Source organism: Cetorhinus maximus, chromosome 5, assembly GCF_964194155.1.
Source record: "Cetorhinus maximus chromosome 5, sCetMax3.hap1.1, whole genome shotgun sequence".
Taxonomy (NCBI): Eukaryota; Metazoa; Chordata; class Chondrichthyes; order Lamniformes; family Cetorhinidae; genus Cetorhinus; species Cetorhinus maximus.
This window is the reverse complement of record NC_135883.1, coordinates 129,421,555-129,447,296: the sequence shown is the minus strand read 5'-3', so window position 1 is coordinate 129,447,296 and position 25,742 is coordinate 129,421,555. Positions and strand designations below refer to the sequence as shown.

Sequence of the window (25,742 nt, the reverse complement as noted above, 5' to 3'; positions counted from 1 at the left end):
TCCAGAGCCAACAACATGACCAGAATTTTCACCTCGTCGGGCAGGCGCAGTCGGGTAGCCGATCGCCGCCTGAGATCGGGACCGGATCATGATTTCATGTTGGGTGGACCAATTAAGGCCCGCCCAGTGTGAAATGCGTGCTGCTGCGCTCTGTGCTGCCTGTGTGTGTGGGGGTTGGGGGAGGGGGTGCTGGTGAGGCGGGCAAACAGGGAATTTCGCGCATGCGTGCAAGAAAAGTTCCCTGAGGCACAGAGCTACCTCAGGGAGATGAAGATATAAAAAAATAAAAATAAAGCATTTTAAGATGTCAAAAAATATGTCCCCTCATGTGACTCCGAGCAGGGACATGATAGAAATTAGTATGAAAATGTTTTATTTTTTTTTTAATGACGGATCTAAACCTCATCCCGTCCGTGGATGAGGTTTTGCAAAAAATGCAAAGGCCATTTGGCCTTTTTGCCTGCCCGCCAACCACAAAGTTGGACGGGCAACGAAAAAATTCAATTAGATTGTTAATGGCCTTATAAGACCTTTTAATTGTTGGCGGACATGCTGCCGACTCCCACGCGCGCCTGAAATATCGCGTGAGTGCGCGATGACGTCGGGACGCTTGCTCGCGCGTCATTTTACGCTCATTCAGGTCAGGCACGCACCCACCCGATGAGGTAAAAATTCTGGCCCATGTGTGGAGGTGAGACCAACTATATCTAGTCAGTACCTCTTCACCTCCTCCACCAGGTCTGACTCCCTTCCCACTAGTGAGGTCCCAAGAGCCAGTTTCTTTTCAAATGTTGTGACATAGAAATTACAAAGTTAATAACATATCACATCATGCTTTTTGTACATTACAAATAAAACTATACTTATCTGTGGAAATGTACATCATCTTTTGAGACAAGTACTTACCTGTGTTAATCTCAACTGTGAAAGCAGGTCAGTTATTGTCTGATTGTTAATTTGCTCAGACAACTGCACATCACTGACTGATGCTTGCTTCATGTTATTCTTGTTCGACTGCTCCCTAATGAGGAAAAAGGCAAAAAATTACACTTTTGTTTTCAAACGCAGTCTTAGAAATTAAAGAGAGACTTGCTCCTTAGGATTTGTTTTAAATACAGTTAAAGCTAGGCACTCTTGGCTAAAACTGTCAATTTGTTCACAGTGACTGTTTCAAATTTAACAATATATTTCAGGTATCGTAGAAATGGATAGAATCAGCCAATAGTGCATTGTCTTCCTTCAGGGTGTCAGCCTTGCCTCAGTTGCAACACTCTCACCTCTCAGTCAGAATATCATAAGTTCAAACCCCACTCATGTAAATCAGGCTGACACTTCAGTGCAGTGCCGAGGAAGTGCTATATTTTGGACAGGCGGTTAAATCAAGTATGTTCTCTCAGATGAATGCAAAAGATCCCAAGGCACTATTTGAAGAACAACAGGGAAGTTGACCAACATTTACCCTTCAATCAACATAACTAAAACAGATTATCTGCTGACTTATTTTGTAGCTGGTTTGTGGGACTGTGCCATGCACAAATTGGCTGCCATGTTTCGCTACTTTATGAAAGTGATTGTGCTCACTTGGCTATGAAGTGCTTTGGTACATCCTGAGGTCTTGAAAGGCACAATATAAATGAAAAGAAAGAAAGGCTTTCATTTATATAGTACCTTTCACGATCACAGGGCATTCCAATCAAATACTTTCAAAGCGTAGTCACTATTGTAATGCAGGAAGTGTAGCAGCTAATTTGCAGACACCAAGCTCCCACAAACAGCAATGTGATAATGACCAGAAAATCTGTTTTTGTGACATTGATTGAGCGACAGGAAACAAAGGGTAATGGTCAATAGATGTTTTTGCTGTATGTTGCAGACATTAAATGATTTGGATATAAATGTGGGAGGCATGATTGGGAAATTTGCAGGTAACACAAAAATTGGCCGTGTAGTTGATAGTGAAGAGGATAGCCGGTGTCTCCAGAATTATATCAATGGTTTGGTTGAGAGGGCAGAAACGTGGCAAATGGAATTCAATCCAGAAAAGTGTGAGGTAATGCATTTGGGGAAGGCAAACTAAGCAAGGGAATAGTCAATAAATGGGAGGATATTGAGAGAGGTTGAGGAAGCGAGAGACCTTGGAGTGCATGTCCACAGGTCCCTGAAGGTGGCACAACATGTGGACAATGTGGTAAAGAAAGCATATGGGATGCTTCCCTTTATTGGACAAGGTATTGAATACAAATGCAGGGTTGTAATGATGGAACTGTAGTGCCATGCGATCTCTTGTGTCCACCTGAAAGAGCAGCTGAGGCCTTAATTTAACATCTCATCTGAAAGATAGCACCACTGACACAAGTTTCAGCTTTGATTTTTGTGCTCAAGTCATGGAGGGGAATTGAACCCACAACCTTCTGATTCAGAGGTGACAGTGCTATCAAATGAGCCATGGCTGAAATCTGCAAAGCAAAAGCAAGTTCTTTCTTTCACACTGCAAGCCTGGTGATTTTATAGTTGACTAGCAAATCCTTCAATGGCAAATTGTGAAAATGAATTCAATAAATGTGATAAATTGTGGACTAGAACAAGAGGATGTCCCGGAAAGCTGTCTGTCTATCATAATGCCATTCATGGAAGGGAACCTGCCATCTCTATTTGGTTGAGCCTAGAAGATCCCACTCCACACTATGTACTTGACTTTTGGTGCCCTTGGGGCACAAGGCCTTGGTAATAAATACGACCCTGCCAATGTTATTATATTCTAAGAACCAAAAATAACTCAGGGACTGAAATTTGTCCCGGACAATGGTGCAAAACAGGATATACCAGACTGGTTGTCCGTTATACTTAGTGCCTGATATTCAGTTCCATTGCAGAAGTGAATATCATGTGCTGCATATAACAAGCTGTGGATCAGACATCACCTGTGTTGTGCCAACACTCGAGGCAAATATCTACTCTTCAATGTTTTAAAAAACATGAACAAACAGAAGTGACACAATACTGTTGAGTTCAACAGCCTCTATTAATACAGAACATCTCGAAAATCTCAAAGAATTTAAATCAAATTTAGGAAAAATTATCAAAAAATTGGTGGCTCAGTCACCTGATAATTTAAGGAAAGCCAATATATCAGCCAATCAGTTTCTGTAAAAGCAACCAACAGTGAACCTATGCATTGAGTTGTTGCATGAACCTCAAAATGCTGTAGCAGTGGATTAACCATAAAAGGGTAAGATAGTATAGTGATTAAGTTACTGAATTAATAATCCAGAGAATGAAAGTTCAACTCCCATCATGAAAATTTTAATTCAGTTTAAAAAAAATCTGGGAAAGAAAAGCAGTCATCAGTAAGAGATCATGGAGCTGTCAGTAACAGTTTATTTGTTACAAAATCCAAATTGGTTTCCTGGTTTCTTTTAAGGATTGAGCCTGTTTTTCTTGCTGGCATGGATAATACATGACCCCAGTCCCAATTTAATATGGTTGAACCAAATGCCCTCTGAAGTAGCCAAGCATGTCGGTCAGTTTTATCAAACCAGGGAAAATAGGGACAAAGAATAAATACCTGCCTTAACAAGTCACATCGCAAGATTCAATTAACGAATGACAATGATATATACATATAAGACATAGCAGCATATCAGATTCATATTTTATCATCTTTTATCCTTGTTAATATGGCAGATATGCCTTTGTGTCAGTTTTCCCTTTCCAAAACTTGTAAAATGCCAAACAGAAAATATGGCAGCCTATATTTTAAAAGTCTTTTGTTCTTTAAGAAAACTGCACATATATTCTAACTGCAATTTTAACCGAAACAAAAAGCCATTATGGGAAGTGAAAGTGCACAGAATGATCAGCTATCAAATGCATCATAATAGAAACACATGAAGCAACACAAGTATAATGCACATCTCCAAAGAAGTGAGGTGAGGGCAGCTTGCAACAGCTTTCAGGAGCAATTATGCGCCTTTCAAAGGGTTCCACTGCAAGGATGCAAGTGTTTTTTTGGGCAGTATAATATTTAAAAGGTATCTGATTTTACTGCTTTATTTAAAATCATTTAGGAATTGAAAGATTAATGCAAACATGAACTTTTAGAAACAGTATACTTAAAAGCCTTACTTTAGTCGGTGCATTTCAGCCATTAAGTGTTGTGTTTCTGTGAACATTTTCTCTTCATTTCTTTTATTAAGGGCCTGAAGTTCTTTCACTTGCCTGTAAAGTCTTTCATTTTCCTGAAATAATACATGTTCTTAAGTGTACTAATAGAAGACCTTCCTGTTACATCAAATAAAATGCAGTTTATAATCCCAAAAATACTTTTGAACATAAGTGTGCTGGACCTAAAAATAAAACACTGCTTTCCAGTTAACCAGGGGATCTTCCGGTCCCGCCGCATGTCAATGTGCTTCTGGCTGGGGCGCCGCCTCGCCGGTTGCAGGTTCCGCCCGCAACGGGGCTGGAAAATCCCAGCCAACATTTCGAATATTAGCTAAAAACATGGCTTATATTTATATAGCATTTTGCATAACACTGGACATCTCAAAATGCTTTACAGCCAATGATGCACTTTTTGAAGTGTAATCACTTATGTAATGTAAGAAATGCAGCAGCCAATATGCGCACAGCAAAGTCCCACAAACAGCAATGTGATAATGACCAGATAATCTTTTTCATGTTGATCAAGGGTTATTTATTGACTCAGGACTCTGGGGATAACTACCCTGCTCTTCTTCCAAATAGTACCATGGAATCTTTTACATCTACCTGAGAAGGTAAATGGGGCCTCGGTTTAACATCTCATCTGAAAGACGCCAACTCCAACCTTAATTTTTGTGCTCAAGTTCTGGACTGGGACTTGAACCTGCACTTTGTGATTCAGAGGTGAGGTTCCAAGTGAGCCATGGCTATTAAGAGAAAACGAATACATACTTAAGTCAAAAATAAAAATAATGCTTTTGTCAGGGACAAGAAAGGAACAAAAGGGTGATAGGGATGTATGATAGGGGCAACAGCAGGAATGTGAAAAGAGATGTTGATGCAAGGCAAAACAGGATAATAATGAGACAAATATAGAAACACAAGATGGGTCCAAAGGCAATTTTCATGGTTAGGGCAGAACAGTGGCCCATCACAATCAAGTGAAGCCATTTTTCACAATTCCTTTACATGCTATATTAATGGAACCATGATTTTTCCAACCCACACATTATAATTTCTTTCTTACAAAATCAAATAGATCATATACAGAATAATGAGATATCTGCAAAAATCTCAATGGCCTTTCGCCATTCAATGCTTTCCAATATATAAAACTAATTCACGCTACCCTTGTTTGCCACTCTAAGTATTAAATTTCTCTCAATACATCTGTTTTGTTTCAAGTAACCTGGGGTTCTAGCCAGTAAAGACTAGGCATCAGGGCCTGGCGGCTGAGTTTAGAGATCACAAGGAAGCAGAGGCTTGGTTGCAATGACAGTTAGCTCTGGAACACTGGGATTTGTTCACGGTACTTATATCTGCTATAATGCTTCGAGAGTCTTTTGTGCATCATGAATCAATCATATTTCTGGGACATGGAGCACTGTGGACATAATCTTTTGTTTATATATAAATACTACATTAATGAACTATTCCAAAACTACAAATGATAATAGCATCCAATAGCTAAATAAATACAATTTTACATATACTCCATAGAAATCTCAAAGATGATTACATAAATATAAATTATATAAATATCCAATGGATGAATGATTCCAATATTATGAATGCAATCTATCTGGAATATTATAAGAAGCATAGACAGGGCCCAGTACCAGACCCAGACATAACACAGAGCAGGTGAGTTCAAGAGAAAGAACAGTCATCTGAGGCAGGATGTGAACATAAAATTTGACATGGAAAGCTTGTGAGAAACAACAGGATTGACAACAGTAAAGCCAATCACGTTAAGCTTCTCAAGCGCATACTAACAGCCTTAAGGTGGAGGGAAGTATGCAGCATATTAGTTTCCTGAGGTCAGTAATATTCATGAGGTGTGGAAAGTTACATTGCAGTGTGCAGATAAAATTGCATCTGATTTATTTCCTTGGTATAGGAGAAATTTTATATTTATGGGAACATAATGGGGTGGGTGAGTAACCCTGCAGATTTAAAAAAAAAACTTGGCAGTAACTGGGACATATCTTTTGATCAAATATAATTGGGGAGAAAACAAACTGTGGGATTAAGGTCTTGTGCAGTATGATTTTTAAATAATGAAAACTGAAAATAAGCAACTAGACAAATTAAGAACAGGAGACTCATTCTGAAGGCAAAATATAAACAGAACACTCCATGCACTAGGCAGATACAAGAAATGTCATTATTAAAAAAAAAATGACCATTTAATTTTTCCACTTAATAACCAAATAAAAACACAAGTGCAACATTCAGATAGCAGAGAGACCAACATCTTTGTTCCAATACCTGCTGGTAGCCTTGAATAAGAGTTTCTTGTTCCTGAACCTCCTTTTCAATTAACTTCAGCTTTTCTTCAGTCACAGGATCCAACGTTCCTCCAAATATTAATTTCTTCCTGCTGGTCTCCAGGCTGCACAGCTTTCAAAAAAAAATTGTACCATTAAAAAAAATGAAAAAAAGAAAAGCTCTCCAGGCAGATAAACCTGGATGCAGGAATTGGTCTAAATATGTGAATCGTGGTTTAGAGCTAGGTTAGGAGCAATTGTATAGGCTAAGGAGCTGGACCGGTTTGAGAACAATGTTTAGTTAGATCAAATTCAGCTGAGGAAGCTGGAATCTCAGAAACAGTATTCCCAATTTTTACAAAGGAAGACGGTTGTGGTTGCTGGAAGCCAATCACCTCAACCCTAGGACATCGCTGCAGGGGTTCCTCAGTTCTAGGCCTAACCACCTTCAGCTGCTTCAATGACCTTTCCTCCATCATAATATCAGAAGTGAGGATGTTCGCTGATAATTGCACAGTGTTCAGTACCATTCACAACTTCACGGACATGGAAGCAGTCCGTGCTTACATGCAGCATGACTGGACAACATTCGGGCTTGGGCTGATAAGTGGCAAGTAACATTTGTACTAATCAAGTCAGAAAATGGCTATTTTCAACAAGAGAGAATCAAACCATCTCCTCTTGACGTTCAAAGGCATTACAAACACTGAATCCCCCATCATCAACATCCTGGGCGAGGGGCTTGCCACTAAGCAGAAACTTAACTGGGCCAGCCACATACATACTGTGGCCACAAGAGCAGGTCTGAAATGGGGGCAGGATGCAACAGGTGGTGGGGTTTTCCACCCCGCCACCCAGAGAGTCGCCAGGGAATGCACCCAGAACAGTGGCCACTGCAGGGACTTTGGGCAATCACACAAGTTGAAACCCCTGAACAATAATGCAGTTAAGTCCCAAGGTGTGACATGGCTGGGATGGGAGGCAAGGCCCTGAGTGGATTGGGATACGGGAAAGAGAGGGTGGGAGTCTTGATGGAGAACTCGGCGAAGTAGGGATTGAGGGAGTGGGGGACAGTGAATGGGAAAGGGAGCCTGAAAGGAAGGGAGGTGGCCACTAAAGGACCTCAATTGGGGCGAGTGCAGGCTGGCCTCCTTAGGCCTTACTTGCCCCCCTGTAAAATTGAGAACAGGTTGGCGGGAAGGCTAACTGGATAGTTTTATGCCCTTCCTCTACGGGCCTGCAAACCCACTAGGGCCCATTAAATCCTGCCCTGGAAATCCAGCAGCAAGTAAACTCACCTCCTGACTTCCCAAAGCCTGTCCACTATCTACATAGCACAACTCAGGAACTCTCCAGTAGCCTGGATGAGTGCTACACATGGGCTGCAGCAGTTCAAGAAGTAACTCACCACTACCTTCTCAAGAGTAATTAGAGATGGGGAACAAATGCTGGCGTAAGCAAATGGAAAACAATCTTGATCATAATCCAGTTATTCCTGCTGGAAATTCATGTCTACATCCTAGATCAGGACAAAGTTGGACTTAGCTGTGAAATGTTCATGATCCAATGACTTACCAATACACAAGAATCCAGATCAAAAAATCAGTAGCCATTTGGGGAAATTACCAAAATGAAACAATGAGTTGTACCCTGAGTCACTACTTTCTGAGCAAGAAATCAAAAGGAAAATCACATACTTGCAAAAGTTTTAGTATGGCATAATGGTTTTGTTTCAGTTGCATTTGGACTACTCCAATACAATATGACACATTGATTTTGCTAGGATGACTGCAGGGCTTGTGTATCCAACCTACCCATTTGAAACTGAAGTGATCACAGTTATATGATCATATAACAAAGCGATTCTTAAATAAAAAAATCTTCAGTAGGCTTATATTACATTATATAAATGTGCTACAAAATATTAAACACAGAGCTTTCAGCTTGAAACTCAAAATTAGTTTGCTTAATTCACGGAAGACGCATGATTCTGTTATTTCAATATATGATGGGATAGAGAGAGAAAAAGGTAGAATAATGTTCTGTTATCAAATTGCAATGGCGATTTAGGCTTTTACTTCTGCTTCATAAAGGTCATAGAGGTGGTGTAGTGATAATGGCCAGAATTTTTCCCTCATCGGGTGGGCTTGGCGGGAGCGGGCGGTCGGGAAGCCGACTGCCGCCAGCGATCAGCTCCACACCACGATTTCACGTGGGCGGGCCAATTAAGGCCCGCCCTGCATGGATCATGAGCGGCAGTGCTGAGCGCTACCTGTGCGGGTGTGGGGAGGAGGGAGAGTGGGCCTGGCAAGCAGTTCACGCGTACGTGCGAAAGATTGCTTCAATCTCCTTGAGGCACGGAGCAGTCTCCAGGAGACTGAAGCACTTTTTAGAAAAATTAATAACGACAATAAAAATTTAATGAAACATCTCCCCTCATGTGACTGTGTCACATGAGATGAGACATGTTTTTAAATTCGAAATAAAGTTTTTATTTAATCTGTGTTAGCTTTAGGAAACCTTATCCTGCTCGTGGATGAGGTTTCCTAAAAAATGTAAAGGCCACTTGGCCTTTTCACCTGCCCGCCAACAGTTAGGTTGGATGGGCAGCGTAAATTTCAAGTTAATTCACTCGTTAATGGCCTCAATAGGTATTTCAATTATCGGCAGGCACACAGCCAACTCCGGCGCACGCCCACTGAATGAAATATCGCATGAGTGCATGATGACGTTGGGACGCACGCCCAATGTCATCATGCGCCATATTACGCTTATGCGCGTCAGGCGTGTGCCCACACGCCAAAAGTAAAATTCTGGCCCATGTCACTACTAGTAATCCAGAGGCCCAGCTAATACTCTGGGGAAATGGGTTTAAATCCCACCATGGCAGCTGGTGGAATTTAAATTCCATTAATAAATCTAGCTAGTCTCATCAATGGTGACCATGATAATTATCATCAATTGTTGTGAAAACCCATCTGGTTCACTAATACCCTTTAGGGGGAGGTGTCAGCTATGGCTCAGTTCATAGCACCCTCACCTTTGAATCAGAGGGTTGTGGGTTCCTGTCCCACTCCCGGAAAAACCAAGAACTGTGATTGTACTCAAAAGAGTTGCAATCTGTGACTGTTGATAACTCGAAAGAATACCCTTTAGGGAGGGAAATCTGCTGTCCTTACCAATTCTGGCCTACAGGCGACTCCAGACCCACAGCAATGGGTCTGCCCTCAGTTCAAGGGCAATTAGGAACATACAACAAATGCTGGCCTTGCCTGTGACACCCACATCTCAAGAAAGAATTGAGAACATAAAATCATTTCTCTCATTAACTTAGTCTTGTCAAATCTATCACTATCAACCAAAATACTATTAGAAATATGTTTAAATTATAAGTGTCGTACCGGTGAAGTGCCATTTCACATAGGATTCATAAAAAATATGCATTAGTTATATTAGTTTAGCAACTGATGATGATTTGCATGAATTGCAAATTATAGCTATTTATTGCATAGAAATACTGCAGATGCTAAAATTCTGAAATAAAAGCAGAAAACACTGGAAATACTCAGCAGGTCTGCCAGCACTTTGGAGAGAAACAGAATTAATGTTTCAGGCCACTGTACTTTTGATAGAACAGTTCTGACGGCAGGTCATCAACCTGAGACACTGGCCTGAATTTTCCCGTTGGCGAGCAGCAGCCCCCAACGTCATCCTGGTCCCCTTAAATTTTTAGGAAGGCGGGCGGACAGCGAAATCAGCTGTCCACCCACCGACCTGTCAATGGCCTTAATTGGCCCGCCCACTCAAAATGGCAGCAGGCCCCGTTTCGGTGGCGGGGGTTGGCTGTCCGTCCGCCCGCCGCCGAGCCGGTGGGGCCCGCACGCCCACCAAGGGCAAAATTCTGACCACTAACTTTGTTTCTCTCTCCACAGATGCTGCCAAACCTGTTGAGTATCTCCAGCAGTTTCTGTTTTTATATCCATCATGTACTTGACTACAGGAGGTCTCATATTAAAAACTTTGTTTTTATTCCAAGGCTTGATTCTTTAAGCAACGCAAGGCAACAGCTAAAGCAAAAGTCTTGTACTTCAAAACTGGAAATATTTTGGAACATGGATTTTCTCTCTTGTACTGCTTTAGATTTGATCCGTTTTGTTTTTATTCATTCATGGGATGTGGGCTTCGCTGGCTGGGTCAGCATTTATTGCCCCTCTCTAGTTGCCCTTGAGGAGGCGGTGGTGGTGAGCTGCCTTCTTGAACCGCTGCAGTCCATGTGGTGTAGGTACACCCACAGTGCTGTTAGGATGGGAGTTCCAGGATTTTGACATGGTGACAGTGAAGAAACGGCGATATATTCCCAAGTCAGGGTGGTGAACGACTTGGAGAGGAACTTCCAGGTGGTGGTGTTCCCATGTATCTGCTGCCCTTGTCCTTCTAGATGGTGGTGGTCATGGGTTTGGAAGGTGCTGTCTAAGGGCTCTTGGCGAATTCCTGCAATGCATCTTGTAGATGGTACACACTGCTGCTACTATGTGGAGGGAGTGAATGTTTGTGGATGTGGTGCCAATCAAGCAGGCTGCTTTGTCCTGGACAGTGTCAAACTTTTTGTGGGAGCTGCACTCATCCAGGCAAGTGGTTTACCCATGTCAGAATTGTCCCATTTACACTATTATTGCAGCTCAGTGAACCTCCTCTACAACTGAAGAATTCAGATTTACTTTCCATGATCACAGATGAGTGATGGTGCTGGAATCCTTTTGCGAACACAATGGTCTGACACATTAATACAATTATGTTTTCCACATACATCAGATGAAGTTTCAGTAAGATGCATCTGCTGACAAAATTTGCCGGTGCTAAAAAAGTATTGCAGCATTAAACAAGGGTCAGTTTGGCCCAGAAGAAAATAAAGGTCCAACGGCACCATTTGAAAAGGAACAAGTGCTTCTGCAAGTGTCCTGGGCAACATTCCTTCCGTAACCAATACCATCAAAAACAAAAGTTAGTTATCATGTTGCAGTTTGAGAGATTATGGTCTGCATAAAATGCTATCTTCATTTTCCTACAATAAAACAGTTGCTTCAGGACAAATTGATAAAGTTGTTAAAGTATGTGGGGGCCTTGGTTTTATAAACAAAGGTATTGAATACACGTTCTGATAAAGCTTCATAAATTACTAGTTTAGATTGAGCTGGAGTATAATATTTAATTCTGGGCACCACAATCTAGGAAAGGTGTAAGGGCCTTTAGACAAGATCCAGAGGAGATTTATGAGAAAGATATGAAAGACTTCAGTTACATGGAGAGACTAGAAAAGCCAGGATTGTTTTTCATAGAGCCAAAAAGGTTAAGGGTAAATTTAATACAGATGTTCAAATTTCTAAGCAGCTTTGATGGAGCAAGTAAAGAGAAACTGTTTCCAATGGCAAGAGAATTGGACCCCAATTTAAGATAATTGGTAAAAGAACCAGAGGGAAGCCGAGGAGGTTTTGTTTAAAAACGCATCGAGTTATGATGATCTGGAATGCACTGCTTGAAAGGGTGGTGGAGGCCACTTCCAAAAGGGAATGGGATATATGCTTGAAAAGTGAAGCACTGCAGGGCTATAGGAAAAGCAACAGGATAGTTCTTCCAAAAAATCGGAACTGGCACTATAACCTGAATGATCTCATTCAGTGCTATTATGATTCTATTTGACATGGAGGTAAGTCCATTGACACCTTGCAGTATTTTCCCCTAAAAACAGGCATTTTATTTGTTATAACATTTCAAGTCACTTTGGTTGTAATATAAAGCTCATTGCATTTTATGCATTTCTTCCATCTATGAGGTTTGTAGTAAAAAAAAATCATCAACATGTCATCTTGCACCTAGCTAGCAGAGACCAAACAGTGTTTACTAATAAAATTGGTACTATGAAAGGGGTTTTATTGTTAGGAGAGGTGGAGTTCAAAGGGGCTGGTGATACAATGGGCAGAATATTCTGCCTGTCGGGTGGGTGGGCCCGACCCAATCTCCAGCGGGCGGGGAGACAATCCCTGCCGGAGAAGCGGGCCCCGCCGACATTTTACACGGGCGGGCCAATTAAGGCCCGCCCAGCGTGATGTCCGACAGGAAGCGCTCCATGTGGGCGGGGGGGGGGGGGGAAGAGAGTCCCTAAAAGCGAGAGTGTGCTCTTTCGCGCATGTGCACGAGAAAGTGCACATCCCCCTGAGGCCAGGTGCTGCCTCAGGGAGATCACTTCCACTTTTAAAAATATTAAAAATAGAAAAAAAAAATTCCCTAACATGTCACATGAGATGGGGCATGTTCATAATTAACATAATAACTTTATAAAAAATTTAAAAACCCTGCATGAAACCTCATCCCGCCTGTGCACGAGGTATCTGTTTGCCGCCGGGGCTCTTGGCCTGCCCGCCAACCTTAAGGTTGGACGAGCAGGTACACTAAGTACTTTAATTGATCTGTCTATGGCCTCAATTGGCCATTGGCAGGTCGGCGGGCCCTCCGCTGATTTTGTTGCGGGCCCGCCTTCCTGAAAATTTAAATGGACTGGGATGACGTTGGGGGTTCCGCCCGACATCATCCCGTGTCATTTTACGCGTCAGTGAGCGTGCCCTGCCCCCTGCTCGACAACGGCAAAGTTCTGCCCAATGAGAATTTACATTCAATGAGGTCTGCTAGGTATAACAGATAGCAGTTTTGTGTGTGCAGAGCAGAGGCAATGTAACATCAAGCTTGTAAGCCTACCACTGTGTCTGCTAAGGAATCAAAGTGAAAGGAACCTCATTTTGAATTTGTAAGGTGAAAATTCTTTGCCTGGTATCTGCTTAAAGTCTATGGGTTGCTGTTACATTAATGGAGATTAGTTTGTAGTGATAATTTGTAGCCATGTGTATATATTTAAATTGTGTAAATTAATAAATGTCACATGTAGTTTGAAATAAAAACCTCTCGAGAACTAGCAGTCTGATTCCTGAATTTAGAGTTGCATCTCAAACATGTCACTTAAAAATATAGGTTATGACAGTTGTTTTAAGTTTCCCTTTGGGATTTTTAAATAACTCAGCTTTACCAACTGCTGTGTCATAACAAACAAAAATAATTAAATGATCACCACAAATGATACAATTGTAACTATGGCTACCTATGATGTATTTACACTGAGTAAGAGATATAAAAATGTTTACCCTTTTCATTTTATTATGAAGAAAAGAAATTGCCATTGATTTCGAATACAAATTAACCATAAATTTAACTTTAATTATATTTAAAATATATAAAGGAAAATATTTTATATTTTAAACCAATGTAATGATAAAAAAGGGCTCAGAAATAAAGGATCCTGACATCTCTGCAATCTCGCATTAGAATTCAATTACAGAACCCATCAAATTTGAAATGGTGTGCAATGTGTGCGTAAGTTCACAGAAGAGCATTTGGCAAGCTGGGCTAAATGTTGTAAAAATAAAATTAGATGCTCTTATGCATTCCTAAGCAACTAAGCTTTGCCACAATTATCCATTGAGATATCTTTTAAATATCAGATTCTAAATTAAAAAACAGTTATGCTACTGTATTTGCAGTTGATGAGATGGTTTCTTTCTGCATAGTTGAACAATTTGCATATTCATATATAGAAGGAATTAGATTATTCATGAGACACATATTTCATACAGCACCAACTTCAATGAACTACAAAAATGGATACGATTAATACCAAAATAGGAACAAAACTGTAACATTTGTTATTGGCCATGATCTAGGCTGAGACAAGTTTTGAACATCATGTTATTCACAGTAGAGGCCAATTGAATTATTAGGTTAATTTCCTTTAATTGGTATAATTACAAATTTAAAATGCTAGAAATCTGTAACAAAATTAGCTGACCTGCACTTTTCAGGAGTGGCGGTTCCACACTGTTTGGGCATTTATTTGCTGTTTTAATTTGAGATCTGATCCACAGGCTCTACGCTTTTAACTTCACCCACCTCTCATATTTCTCTGGGTGTACCTCACACTGCCTTAAATATGCACGCATTCTTTCAAATATTTTTAATGCTCCTTTTCATTGCCTGATGATAAATCATCTCAGTCATGTAACAATGTCTTACTTTTCTTTTAAGCTGGTCATTCCAGTGTTTCAGGCTATTGTTTTTTCCATTCGTCTTCCATTAGTGCTGATTTTATCATAAACCTTGTTTATTTTTCATTTTCCAGTTCTGAATGGCCAACTCGAAGCCATCATCCTATCTGTCCTCTCCACAAATGCTGACTGATCTGTTGTCTGCTTCCAACATTTTGTTTGTATTAATATCTGTGCCACAATACGAGAATGTGTTTGAACTGTACTATCAGGAGGATGGCTAAAATAATACACCATTCAGACAGTTTAAAGCTCTCCATTGCATCTCATGATGGAAGTTCATCAAATACTCTGGTTAAATGATAATTGCGGTGATTTGCAGATGCAGAACTGGGAGTAACAAGCTATTTAAAAAATAGATTTCTTAAAAGTAGAGCTCTCTTTTGTTACAATCTCAACAATCCATTCCTGCATTTTCCTTCCCTAAAAGGGTGCAAATGTCAGAGGAAATTTAAGATCATGATCAGTTTGTTATTACTTACAGATCAAGACTGAACTGCACAAGCAATAAGTCAAATAACCAGTTAATCAGTTTTTGCAGGTGTTGGTTGAGGAGGAACGCTTCCCCAAACACTGGCAGCACTATTGCTCATTACTGAAAATTGCCATGCATTGTTCCACTGTGGAACATGCAATTCTGGGACTTTGGTTCAACATCTCACCTGAAGGGCAGTGCCATGATAATACAGCACTCCGTCAGAGTTGGAGTATCAATCTAATTTATGCACTTAGGTCAACGTGCTGGAGCCACAGTTATTTACAATATATATGAATGACTTGGATGGGTGAAGTGAATGTACGATCGCCAAGTTTGCGATGACACAAAAATAAGTGGGAAGGCAAGTGGTGGGGATGACACAGAGTCTACAGAGGGATATCGACAGGTTAAGTGAGTGGGCAAAACTTAGCATATGGAATATAATGTGGGAAAATGTGAGGTTATGCACTTTGGCAGGAAGAATAGAGGAGCTGAATATTATTTAAGTGGAGAAAAACTGCAGAAAACTGCAGCACAGAGGGATTTGGGAGTCCTCGTCTATGAATCACAAAAAGCTAGCATACAAGTTCAGCAGGTAATAGGGAAGTCAAATGGAATATTTGCCTTTATTTCAAAAGAAATGGAGCATAAAAATAGAGGAGTCTTGCTAAAACTATACAAGGCACTAGTTAGACCACACCTAGAATACTATGAGCAGTTTTGGTCTCCTTATCTAAGGAAAGATATACTGGCATTGGAGACAGTCCAGAGAAGGTTCACTCAGTTGATCCCGGGGATGGAGGGATTTTCTTATGAGGAGAGGTTGAGTAGGTTGGATCTGTATTCATTGGAGTTTAGAAGAATGAGAGGCAACCTTATTGAAACATATAAGATTCTTAGGGTGCTTGACAGGGTAGATGCAGAGGTTGTTTCCTCTTGTGGGAGAGTCTAGGACCAGGGGGCAAAATCTCAGAGTAAGGGGTCACCCTTTTAAGACAGAGATGAGGAGGGATTTCTTCTCTCAGAGGGTGGTAAATCTGTTGAATTTTTTACTGCAGAGGGCTGGAGAGGCTTGTTCGTTAAGTATATTCAAGGCTGAGATAGATTTTTAACCAGTAAGGGAATCAATGGTTAAGGGGAAAAGGAAAGACAGTGGAATTGAGGGTTATCAGATCAGCCATGATCTCATTGAATGACGGAGCAGACTTGAGGGGCCGAATGGCCTACTTCTGCTCCTGCATCTTATGGTATTGGGACTTGAACTCAATGTTCTTAGTGAGAAGCAGAAGTGCCATCAACTGAGCCGAGCTCACAGACAGAAAAAGGATGAAGTGGAGAGAAGAAAATTAGAAGAAAGAGAGGAAACATAGGCGAGAAAGAAAACAGAAAGTGACCTCTCCGTCTAAGAGAGAAAATACAGATTGCTAGTAAGTAAGTATACTTGGATGTTTAAAGCACGAATAAGATCAATTAAAAGGAATATTTAGCAACAGAAAATATAAACTGCTGAAGCATGAATTCACCCTGGAAGGTAAAAAAACATTCCAAATGCAAGTGTATAGGATGTTCACAAAGAATAGAAAAAACAGACGGAGTAGTTCTAGACGTAATGAAAACTTGAAAATTAAGGAAAGCAAATTGTTATTTTTGGAGAAAAAACAAATTAAATAATTGGATTTCATTAACAGATTTGTAGAGAATGAATTAACAATAGGGCCTGCCACAGATTCACCAGAGCAGGCATGAATGTTAATATATGATGAGCTGCAGACATTTTCAAATCAACCCAGCATAAACTAAGAATTAGTTAATGGAAGAATCAATTAATGTGGTACAACTTTGTTGTTTTATTTTTAAATGCATTACGGCTGATTTTCAGTACGTATGCTCGCATTTGGGAGCCTCATCCGCCACAAACACACATTGGAAAAAGTAAGACACTTCTATGATTCTCCATCTGTTAAAAATGAACACATTAACATACTATAACAACTGTAATACATTGTATCACTAAGTCCAATTCAAAAGTACTTAATTGACTGTGGACGTGAAGATGATTTGCAAGTTTCTCCTTTAATTTTTTTAAACTCATTCATGGGTTGTGGGCTTCGCTGGCTAAGCCTGCAATTATTGCCCTTCAGAAGGTGGTGGTGACCTGCCTTCTTGAACCGCTGCAGACCATCTGGTGTAGGCACACCCACAGTATTGTTAGGGAGGGTGTTCAAGGATTTTGCCTAGCAACAGTGAAAGAACGGTAATATATTTCCAAGTCAGGATGGAGGGATCTTCCAGGTAGTGATGTTCCCACGCGTCTGCTGCCCTTGTCCTTCTAGATAGTGATGGTTCTGGGTTTGGAAGGTACTGTCTAAGGAGCCTTGGTGAGTTCCTGCAGTGCATCTTGTAGATGGTATACACTGCTGCTACTGTGCATTGGTGGTAGAGGTAATGAATGTTTGTGGATGGGGTGCCAGTCAAGCAGGCTGCTTTGTCCTGGATGGTGTCCAGTTTCTTGAGTGCTGTTGGAGCTGCACTCATCAAGGCAAGTGGAGAATATTTCCTCACACTCCTGACTTGTGCCTTGTAGATGGTGGACAGGCTTTGACGAGCCAGGAGGTGAGTTACTCGCTGCACGATTCCTAGCCTCTGACCTGCTCTTGTAGCCACTATATTTATATAGTCCAGTTCAGTTTCTGCTCAATGGTAACCACCAGATTGTTGATAGTGGGGGACTCAGTGATGGTAATGCCATTGAATATCAAGGGGCGATGGTTAGATTCTCTCTTGTTGAAGATGGTCATTACCTGGCACTTGTGTGACGCGAATGTTACTTGCCACTTGTTAGTGCAAGCCTGGATATTGTCCAGGCTTGCTGCATTTGGACATGCACTGCTTCAGTATCTGAGGATTCGCGAATGGTGCTGAGCATTGTGCAGTCATCAGCAAACATCCCCACTTCTGACCTTAAGATGGAAGCAAGGTCATTGATGAAGCAGCTGAAGGTGGTTGGGCCAAGGACAGTTTCCTGAGGAGCTCCTGCAGTGATGTCCTGGAGCTGAGATGACTGACCTCCAACAATCACAACCATATACCTTTGTGGTAGGTATGACTCCAACCAGCGGAGAGTTTTCCCCCTGATTCCCATTGACTCCAGTTTTGTGAGGGCTCCTTGATGCCACATTTGGTCAAATGCTGCCATGATGACAAGGTCAATCACCTCACTTCTGGAGTTCTGCTCTTTTATCCATGCTTGAACCAAGGTTGTAATGAGGTCAGGAGCTGAGTGGCCCTGGTGGAACCCAAGCTGAGCGTTATTGAGCAGGTTATTGTTAAGCAAGTGCTGCTTGATAGCGCTGTTGATGACCCCTTCCATCGAGAGTAGACTGATGGGGTGATAATTGGCCGGGTTGGATTTGTCCTGCTTTTTGTGTACAAGTCATACCTGGGCAATTTTCCACTTAGCCAGGTAGATGCCAATGTTGTAGCTCTATTGGAACAGCTTGGCTAGGGCATAGCAAGTTCTGCAGCACAAGTCTTCAGTACTATTGCCGGAATATTGTCAGGGCCTTTCTTAATGTCATGTGGAATGAATCGAATTGGCTGGACTGGCATCTGTGATGCTGGGGACCTCCGGAGAAGGCCGAGATGGATCATCCACTCGGCACTTCTAGCTGAAGACTGTTGCAAATGCCTCAGCCTCATCTTTGGCACTGATATGTGGGATCTTCCATTATTGAGGATGGAGCTATTTGTGGAGTGAGTAGTTTAGTTGTCCACCTATGCAGGACTCCAGAGCTTAGATCTGTGCTTAGATCTTAGATCTGATCCATTGGCTGTGGAATTGCTTAGCATTGTCTATCATTTGCTGCTAATGCTGATTGGCATGCAAGTAATGCCAGGTTGTAGCTTCACTATGTTGACACCTCATTTTTAGGTATGCCTCGTGCTGCTCCTGGCATGCCCTCCTGCACTCTTCATTGAACCAGGATTGATCCCCTGGCTTGGTGGTAACAGTAGAGTTGCGAAATGCCGTGCCAAGAGGTTACAGATTGTGTTCAAGTACATTTCTGCTGTTGCTGATGGCCCACAGCACCTCATGGTTGCTCAGTCTTGAATTACTAGATCTGTTGGAAATCTATCCCAATTAACATGTTGGTAGTGCCACACAACACAGTGGAGGGTATCCTCAATGCAAATATGGGATTTCATCTCCACAAGGACTGTGCGGTGGTCACTCCTACCGATACTGTCATGGACAGATGGATCTGCGGCAGGCAGGTTGGTGAGGATGAGGTCAAGTATGTTTTTCCCTCTTGTTGCTTCCCTCGCCACCTGCCGCAGACCCAGTCTAGCAGCTATGTCCTTAAGGACTCAGCTAGCTCGGTCTGTAGTGGTACCACTGAGCCACTTTTAGTGACGGACATTGAAGTCCCCCACCCAGAGTATATTCTGTGCCCTAGTCACCCTCAGTGCTTCCTCCAAGTGGTGTACAACATGGAGGAGTGCTGATTCATCAGATGAGGGGGGGTGGCACTTGGCAATCAGCAGGAGGTTTCCTTACCCTTGTTTGACTTGATGCCATGAGACTTCATGGGGTCTGGAGTAAATGTTGAGGACTCCCAGGGCAACTACCTCCCGACTGTATACCACTCTGCCGCCACCTCTGCTGGGTCTGTCCTGCCGGTGGGACAGGGGACGCCCAGGGATGGTGATGGTAGTGTCTGGGACATTATCTGTAAGGTATGATTCCATGAGAATGACTAAGTCAGGCTGTTACTTGACTAGTCTGTGAGACAGCTCTCCTAATTTTGACACTACCTCCAAATGTTACTAAGGAGGACTTTGCAGGGTGAACAGGGCTAAGATTGCCATTGTCATTTCCGGTGCCTTGGACGATGCCATGTGGTCTGTCCGGTTTCCTTCCTTTCATACTTTTTAGGCATTTAAAAGTCAACCACATTGCTGCGGAGTCACATGTAGACCAGACCAGTTAAGGACAGCAGATCACCTTCCCTAAAGGACATCAGTGAACCAGATGGGTTTTTATGACATTCGACAATGTTTTCATGGTCATCATTAGACTTTTAATTCCAGATTTAAAGAAAAAATTGAATTCGATTTTCACAATCTGCCACTGTGGGATTTGAACCCAGGTCCCCAGAGCATGACTCTGGGTCTCTGGATTACTAGTCCAGCGACAATACCGCTACGCCACCACCTCCCCATAAATGAATAATCCAAAGAAAACGAATTAAAACCCACCTAAGGCAGTTTGAGAATTTATAAGCAAATAAAAAAAATTCTTGAAATAATAAGCTGCTATTATAAAAAGTGGCTATAAAGCTGTGGGAGTATCCTAAAAACCTAACTGGTTTACTAATGTCCTTTAGTAAAGGAAACCTGGTGTCCTTACATGGTCTGGCCTATATGCGACTTCAGTCCCACACCAACAAGGTTAATTCTTAATTGCCCACTGAAGTGACTCACAGCACTTTATGAAGACAGCCCTGCCACCACTTTCTCAGAACAATTAGGGATGGACAATAAATGCTGGCCTGGCTAGCGACGCCCATATTCCACGAACAGATATAATATTTAAAAAAATGCAGGCCAAGTCCACATTTGACAAGTGAAAATTTAAAAAAAAAAAATAGCACAAGAATAGCATCCATCACAACCAGGGTCCACAATACAATTAGGTTAAGGATATTGGATAATCTGCACCAGCACATACGGCTTCAAAAAGGCAAAATTCAAAGGAATGGGGAAGTATTTTTTTAAAAATTACCTGTGTGAAAGGTACCGAATTTGCAAAATAAATATATATCTATGAAAAGTACAAACTGAATGAGTATTTCCAAAAATAGATAAAAAATAAAATTGAAAATAAACAATTTGGTAATGTATAGGAATTTCCTAAAACAGATTATAGCATCCATCAGAAGTGGAAAGAGAATCTTGACAAGCGATTAGCTAAAAATGGTAAAAATAATAAAAGACTTGCCCAATTATAAACATTAGTTGATGAGAAAATTAAAAATTTAAAAGGCACAATCGAAGTGCCAGTTGAAGGTAAAATAGGTAAAATATTCAATTATTATTTTGAGAAGTATTCATTAGCAAAGATGCTAACTTATTATCTCAGCCATATCGTCAAGAATTTTGAAACTGGCCTGGCAAACTTGGTGGATTTTGGGTGAGTTAAGACCAACAATATCTCGAGCCATATGGTCTATACCCCAGGGTACTGAATAAGAAAGACTACAGAGTAAATTTGTGTGTATTCTTACTGAGCACTAGTAAAATTCAGCACAATTGGCAAAATAATTCAATCTATTCAAAGAGATAGACTGCAGGAGACCTGTATAGGCCATAGCTAACATTGTTTTGGAGGAAATAATTATGTCTAACAAACCTCAACTCTTTTGAGAATGACACAGATAAAAGTAGAAAACGTGTAGACATCCAGAAAGTTTTGGGTTATATTCCAAATGAAAGACAGCTAATTAAACTAAAATTAAAATAAGTTTTTTTTTCCACAGAACTAAAAGTTACAGGAATTCAAAGTCGTACTTTGATTTTAAAAAAGTTGTTCTAAGAAACCTAGAGCATTTGGAAGAGCTATAATACCAGGTTAGAAATTGTGAAACACAGCAGGGGTGCCCCTGGCATGGCTGCACAATCTCATATCCCTCATTTGGGAAAACGAGTACATGCCTGGAGATCTTAGGGATGCTGTCAACGTGACTACATTGAAGAAGGGAGCCTACTCCACAATGACATGCAAGCTGTGGTCCTTACCGATGGAACCACCACAGACCCTATCTCAGTGAAAACCAGGGTCAAGCAAGGCGGTGTCAATGCAATAACACTTCTCCATTTTCCTCTCTGCAATATTGCACCTCGTCTTCAACAAATTACCCACAGGCATGGAGGTAGTTTACAGAACAGATGGGGAAACTGTTCAACCTATGCCAACTTCAACCCAAAACCAAAATCACTCCAACTTCAGTCACTGAGCTCCAGGATGCAGATGATACGTTTGTGTGCTCACTCAGAAACTGAGCTCCAGGTCATTGTCGACTCCTCTGAGGCATATGAGAAAATGGGGTTTCAGTAAACACCCAGAAAACTACGGTCCTCTTCCAACCAGCTCCAACAGCACAATATCTCCTTTCATTGATTAAAATCAATGGCGAGATCAATCCTGGAAAATGTGGACCATTTTTCATATCGTGGGAGCCTCCTCTTGATGAAGGCAGGTACAGATAAGGAAATTCTTCATCGCTTCCAATGCACCAGCTCATCCTTCAGCTGAGGAAAATAAAATTTGAGAACCAGGGTCCCAAACTTGAGACAAGGGTCATGGTTTACCGTGCAGCGGTGATTCCTGGGCTCCTGGATGCTTTGAAGGTTTGGGCAACCTACAGCAGGTGCCTCAAAGCACTGGAGAAGTGCCACCAGCGGTGCCCTCGCAAGATCCTCCAAATCGGTGGCAAGAAAGGCGGTCCAACAGCAGTGTCCTCTCCCAAGTCAACATGCACAGCATTGAGGTGCTAATCACTCAAACCAGCTCTGTGGGACAGGACATGTCGTTTGTATGCCTGACACCAGACTCCAGAAGCAACTGCCCTACTTGGAACTTGGTTGTGGTAGGACACTCCCAAGAGGACAACAGAAATACTTTAATGATGTCCTCAAAGTATCCCCGAAAAGGACGAACATCCTGGCCTATTCTGGGTTCGTGATTGACCAAAATAGGAAAGGTTCATTTGGGGAGGCTCCAAACACATCAACCATGTGGGTTGGGAACATGCAGAGGCAAACTAAAGGTGTCAGAAAGTGCACAAACCTCCCAAAGACTTATTGACCTGAACTTCCAAGCTTGAACTGCCTCACATGGGGCAGAGTCTGAAGATCTCACATTGGATTGATCAGCCATCTCAGAACCCATCCTTGTTCTTGAGGAACTGCTCGAGGAGAAGAATATCAGAAGAGGGAAATGTACAAAGTGGAGCCATGAAGACAACAGCAATTAGAGCCGCATCGTTTTCATATAATAAATTATCTGGTTATTGAAACCAATCGTAAGCTGGTTAAATTTGCTGATTACTTGAAGTAGGCAAAGCAGTAGGGACAGGATTTGTCAAAAAATTTAAAAGAAGATTTAGATCAGTCATGGAATTGACACATAACAAATTAAGTAGGTCCACAACAAGGACTTAGGAGCAGTAGTAGGCCATTCAGCCCTTTGAGCCGCTCCGCTATTCAATAAGATCATGGCTGATCTGGTTGTTGTCTCTACTCCACTTTCCTGTCTGCCCCAATTCATGACAAATTATTGTACTGAATAATGTGCATCAAAACTATACAAGGAATAGAATTCAATTGGGAGAGATAAACTTAGAAAAAACTTGGTTGTGTTGATTTCTGGTAAATGTAGCAAAAAAGACATAGGTGCATTGGACAGCAATAAAACTGAATTCATGTGTAACTAGATTTAGAGATGAGCTATAACAACAAATCAGAGAAGCACAAGTTACATAGCTGAGTAAGGAAACGGCTAAGAGAGCCTCACCAAGATACATAAGCTATTAAATGGTATATGTAGCATAACCCAGAATAGTACAAAGGAAAAGAGAAGGCCCAAAATATTTGGTATTTACAGGAAAATTGGTGAAAAGTACATTTAAAGCAGAATCTTAGACTCATCAAAAAGTGGAATAATCTGCCAAACAGGGAAGTGCAGTGAAAAACATGCAACTGAATGTTATAAAAGGATAGTTAGGCTACCAGAGTGATGAGCTTTGATAGGCCAATAATCTTTTCTCATGATTGATTCTTATGTTCTTGAATGGCATTGCTTTAATTTTAAAGGCCTAGGTTTACAGTTATTTATTATAATCAAGTGCACATTTGCACAGTCAAGGTACTTTGCCAATATTACTCGGACACAACGTATTGATGTGAAGTCTTTGATGTTTTCTATGTGAGCAAAGACCAAAGTTGCCTGTTGCATTATGCTCATGTTAATTGTGACTGTTTTCTTACTTGAATGCATTTCATGTAAAGTAATTCAGAATCTAGACATACAGGATAACAGTATAATTATCCCTTAACTCTAAATACATCCATTTCTACCACTGCACAAATACCATTGTTAAATTGGCTCTGAATGACACTGTCAATGTACAATGCTATAACTTTATACAATCTGACAAAGTACATTTCACACAGCTTCCTATCCTCATATTGTAGCTTCTGAGAACCCTATAAAGGGCATTTACCTTTGTTTGAAGTGTATAAATCTCTTCATTTAGTTGAGGAACTTTTTTCAGCTCTTCTTCTTTGCCAGCAAGTTCCTTTTCTTTCAATGCCAATTTTTCATTTAACTTCTCAACCAGGCTGTGCTCCATGTTCCATTTCTCATGCGCTTCTTCCAATTTTTGTAGCAGGGAAAGCTCTCTAGCTATATTATTGGGTTCTGGTGAACTCTGTCCATATCCTTTTGACATTTCTTCATCAGCTCTTATAACTAACTATCAAAATAAGAATCATATTTATGGAAATATGCATTAAAATCTCTTGCGGAGTCAGAAGGGATAATTTTCTTAGGTAATATACAATATAGTATAAGTTCATGTTTGGACCCCAGTTACGTACTGAATTGGTTGATCTGTTAGAGTGTTGACGACACTGCTATAACTGGCTTCACTTGATTAGTCCTCATCGTCATTTTTCATTCTCCTCTTTTACATTCAACATTTTTCCTAGCTTTGTCGGTGAAAATTTGGGTGTGCTTCCCTTATCCTAAAATCCAAGTCCCCAGCAACATTCAATTCTATTTCCACAAACACCATTACCTCCAAGGCTCTTACTAAGCTTCTTTGTCTCTTTCAATTATTCATTTATAAATGATTCAAAATTACCTTCAGTTAAAGTTGGTAAAACCAAGTCATCTTTTTCAGTTCCTGCTAACACCTAAATGTCTCTGACCCTGAATCCAGTGGTGCTGAATCTTCATATCGTGTTCAAATCTGAACTAAGCTTCCTCGTCCACAACTGGTTGATCATAAGAGATTATTTTATCACCAGAACACTAACTAAACATATTCCTACCTCCCCCGCCACTCTTAAAACACCTACAATGTTTCAGCACCTTTACACATTCATCTTTCCGGTTAATTAATCCAAATTCTATGGTTCCATGTCTGCTCAAACATAAATATCATCCCTGTCATTGCCAAGTTTCTTGTAACTTAGCAAATAGGTATCAAGTTCAACTCAATAATATCTGATGAACACAGACTGGAAACATTAACTCATGCCTTGCTCTAGCCTCTGTTCAATGATAGGACTTAGGCTGACCCAACTCCTGCATGTTCCCTTTGCTCTCTATTCCACCACTGGAACTGATTACTTGTATCAACTTCACATCACCAACTTCCTCCTTGATTGCAAAAACCTCCTTTTTTCCTCTTTGACCATGCGTTCAGTTTCCCTGCCTCTGAATTTCTTGCTTTTTTCTATATGGCTTTCCCCTTTTCACAGTGGCAAGACATTTCTTTAACCGATGAATCCTATTTGGAGCCACCTGTTTTCAAAGAATAGGTAGATATAATACTGACTACATACAATTGCTTTAAA

The 25,742-nt window shown here is 41.0% G+C and overlaps 1 protein-coding gene across 7 annotated transcripts in view; it reads right to left on the bottom strand.

Annotated features, from left to right (window-relative positions):
* Positions 1 to 25,742, bottom strand: part of cep162 (centrosomal protein 162) — a 148,658-nt gene that overhangs the window by 58,510 nt on the left and 64,406 nt on the right. For all 7 annotated transcript variants that reach the window (XM_078542482.1, XM_078542478.1, XM_078542480.1 and 4 more), the window contains 4 exons: positions 24,383 to 24,634; positions 6,475 to 6,606; positions 4,126 to 4,238; positions 907 to 1,021 (listed from right to left, as the gene is read on the bottom strand). In XM_078542482.1, the coding sequence (XP_078398608.1) occupies positions 907 to 1,021; positions 4,126 to 4,238; positions 6,475 to 6,606; positions 24,383 to 24,634 (612 nt within the window). The remainder of the gene's footprint in view (positions 1 to 906; positions 1,022 to 4,125; positions 4,239 to 6,474; positions 6,607 to 24,382; positions 24,635 to 25,742) is intronic.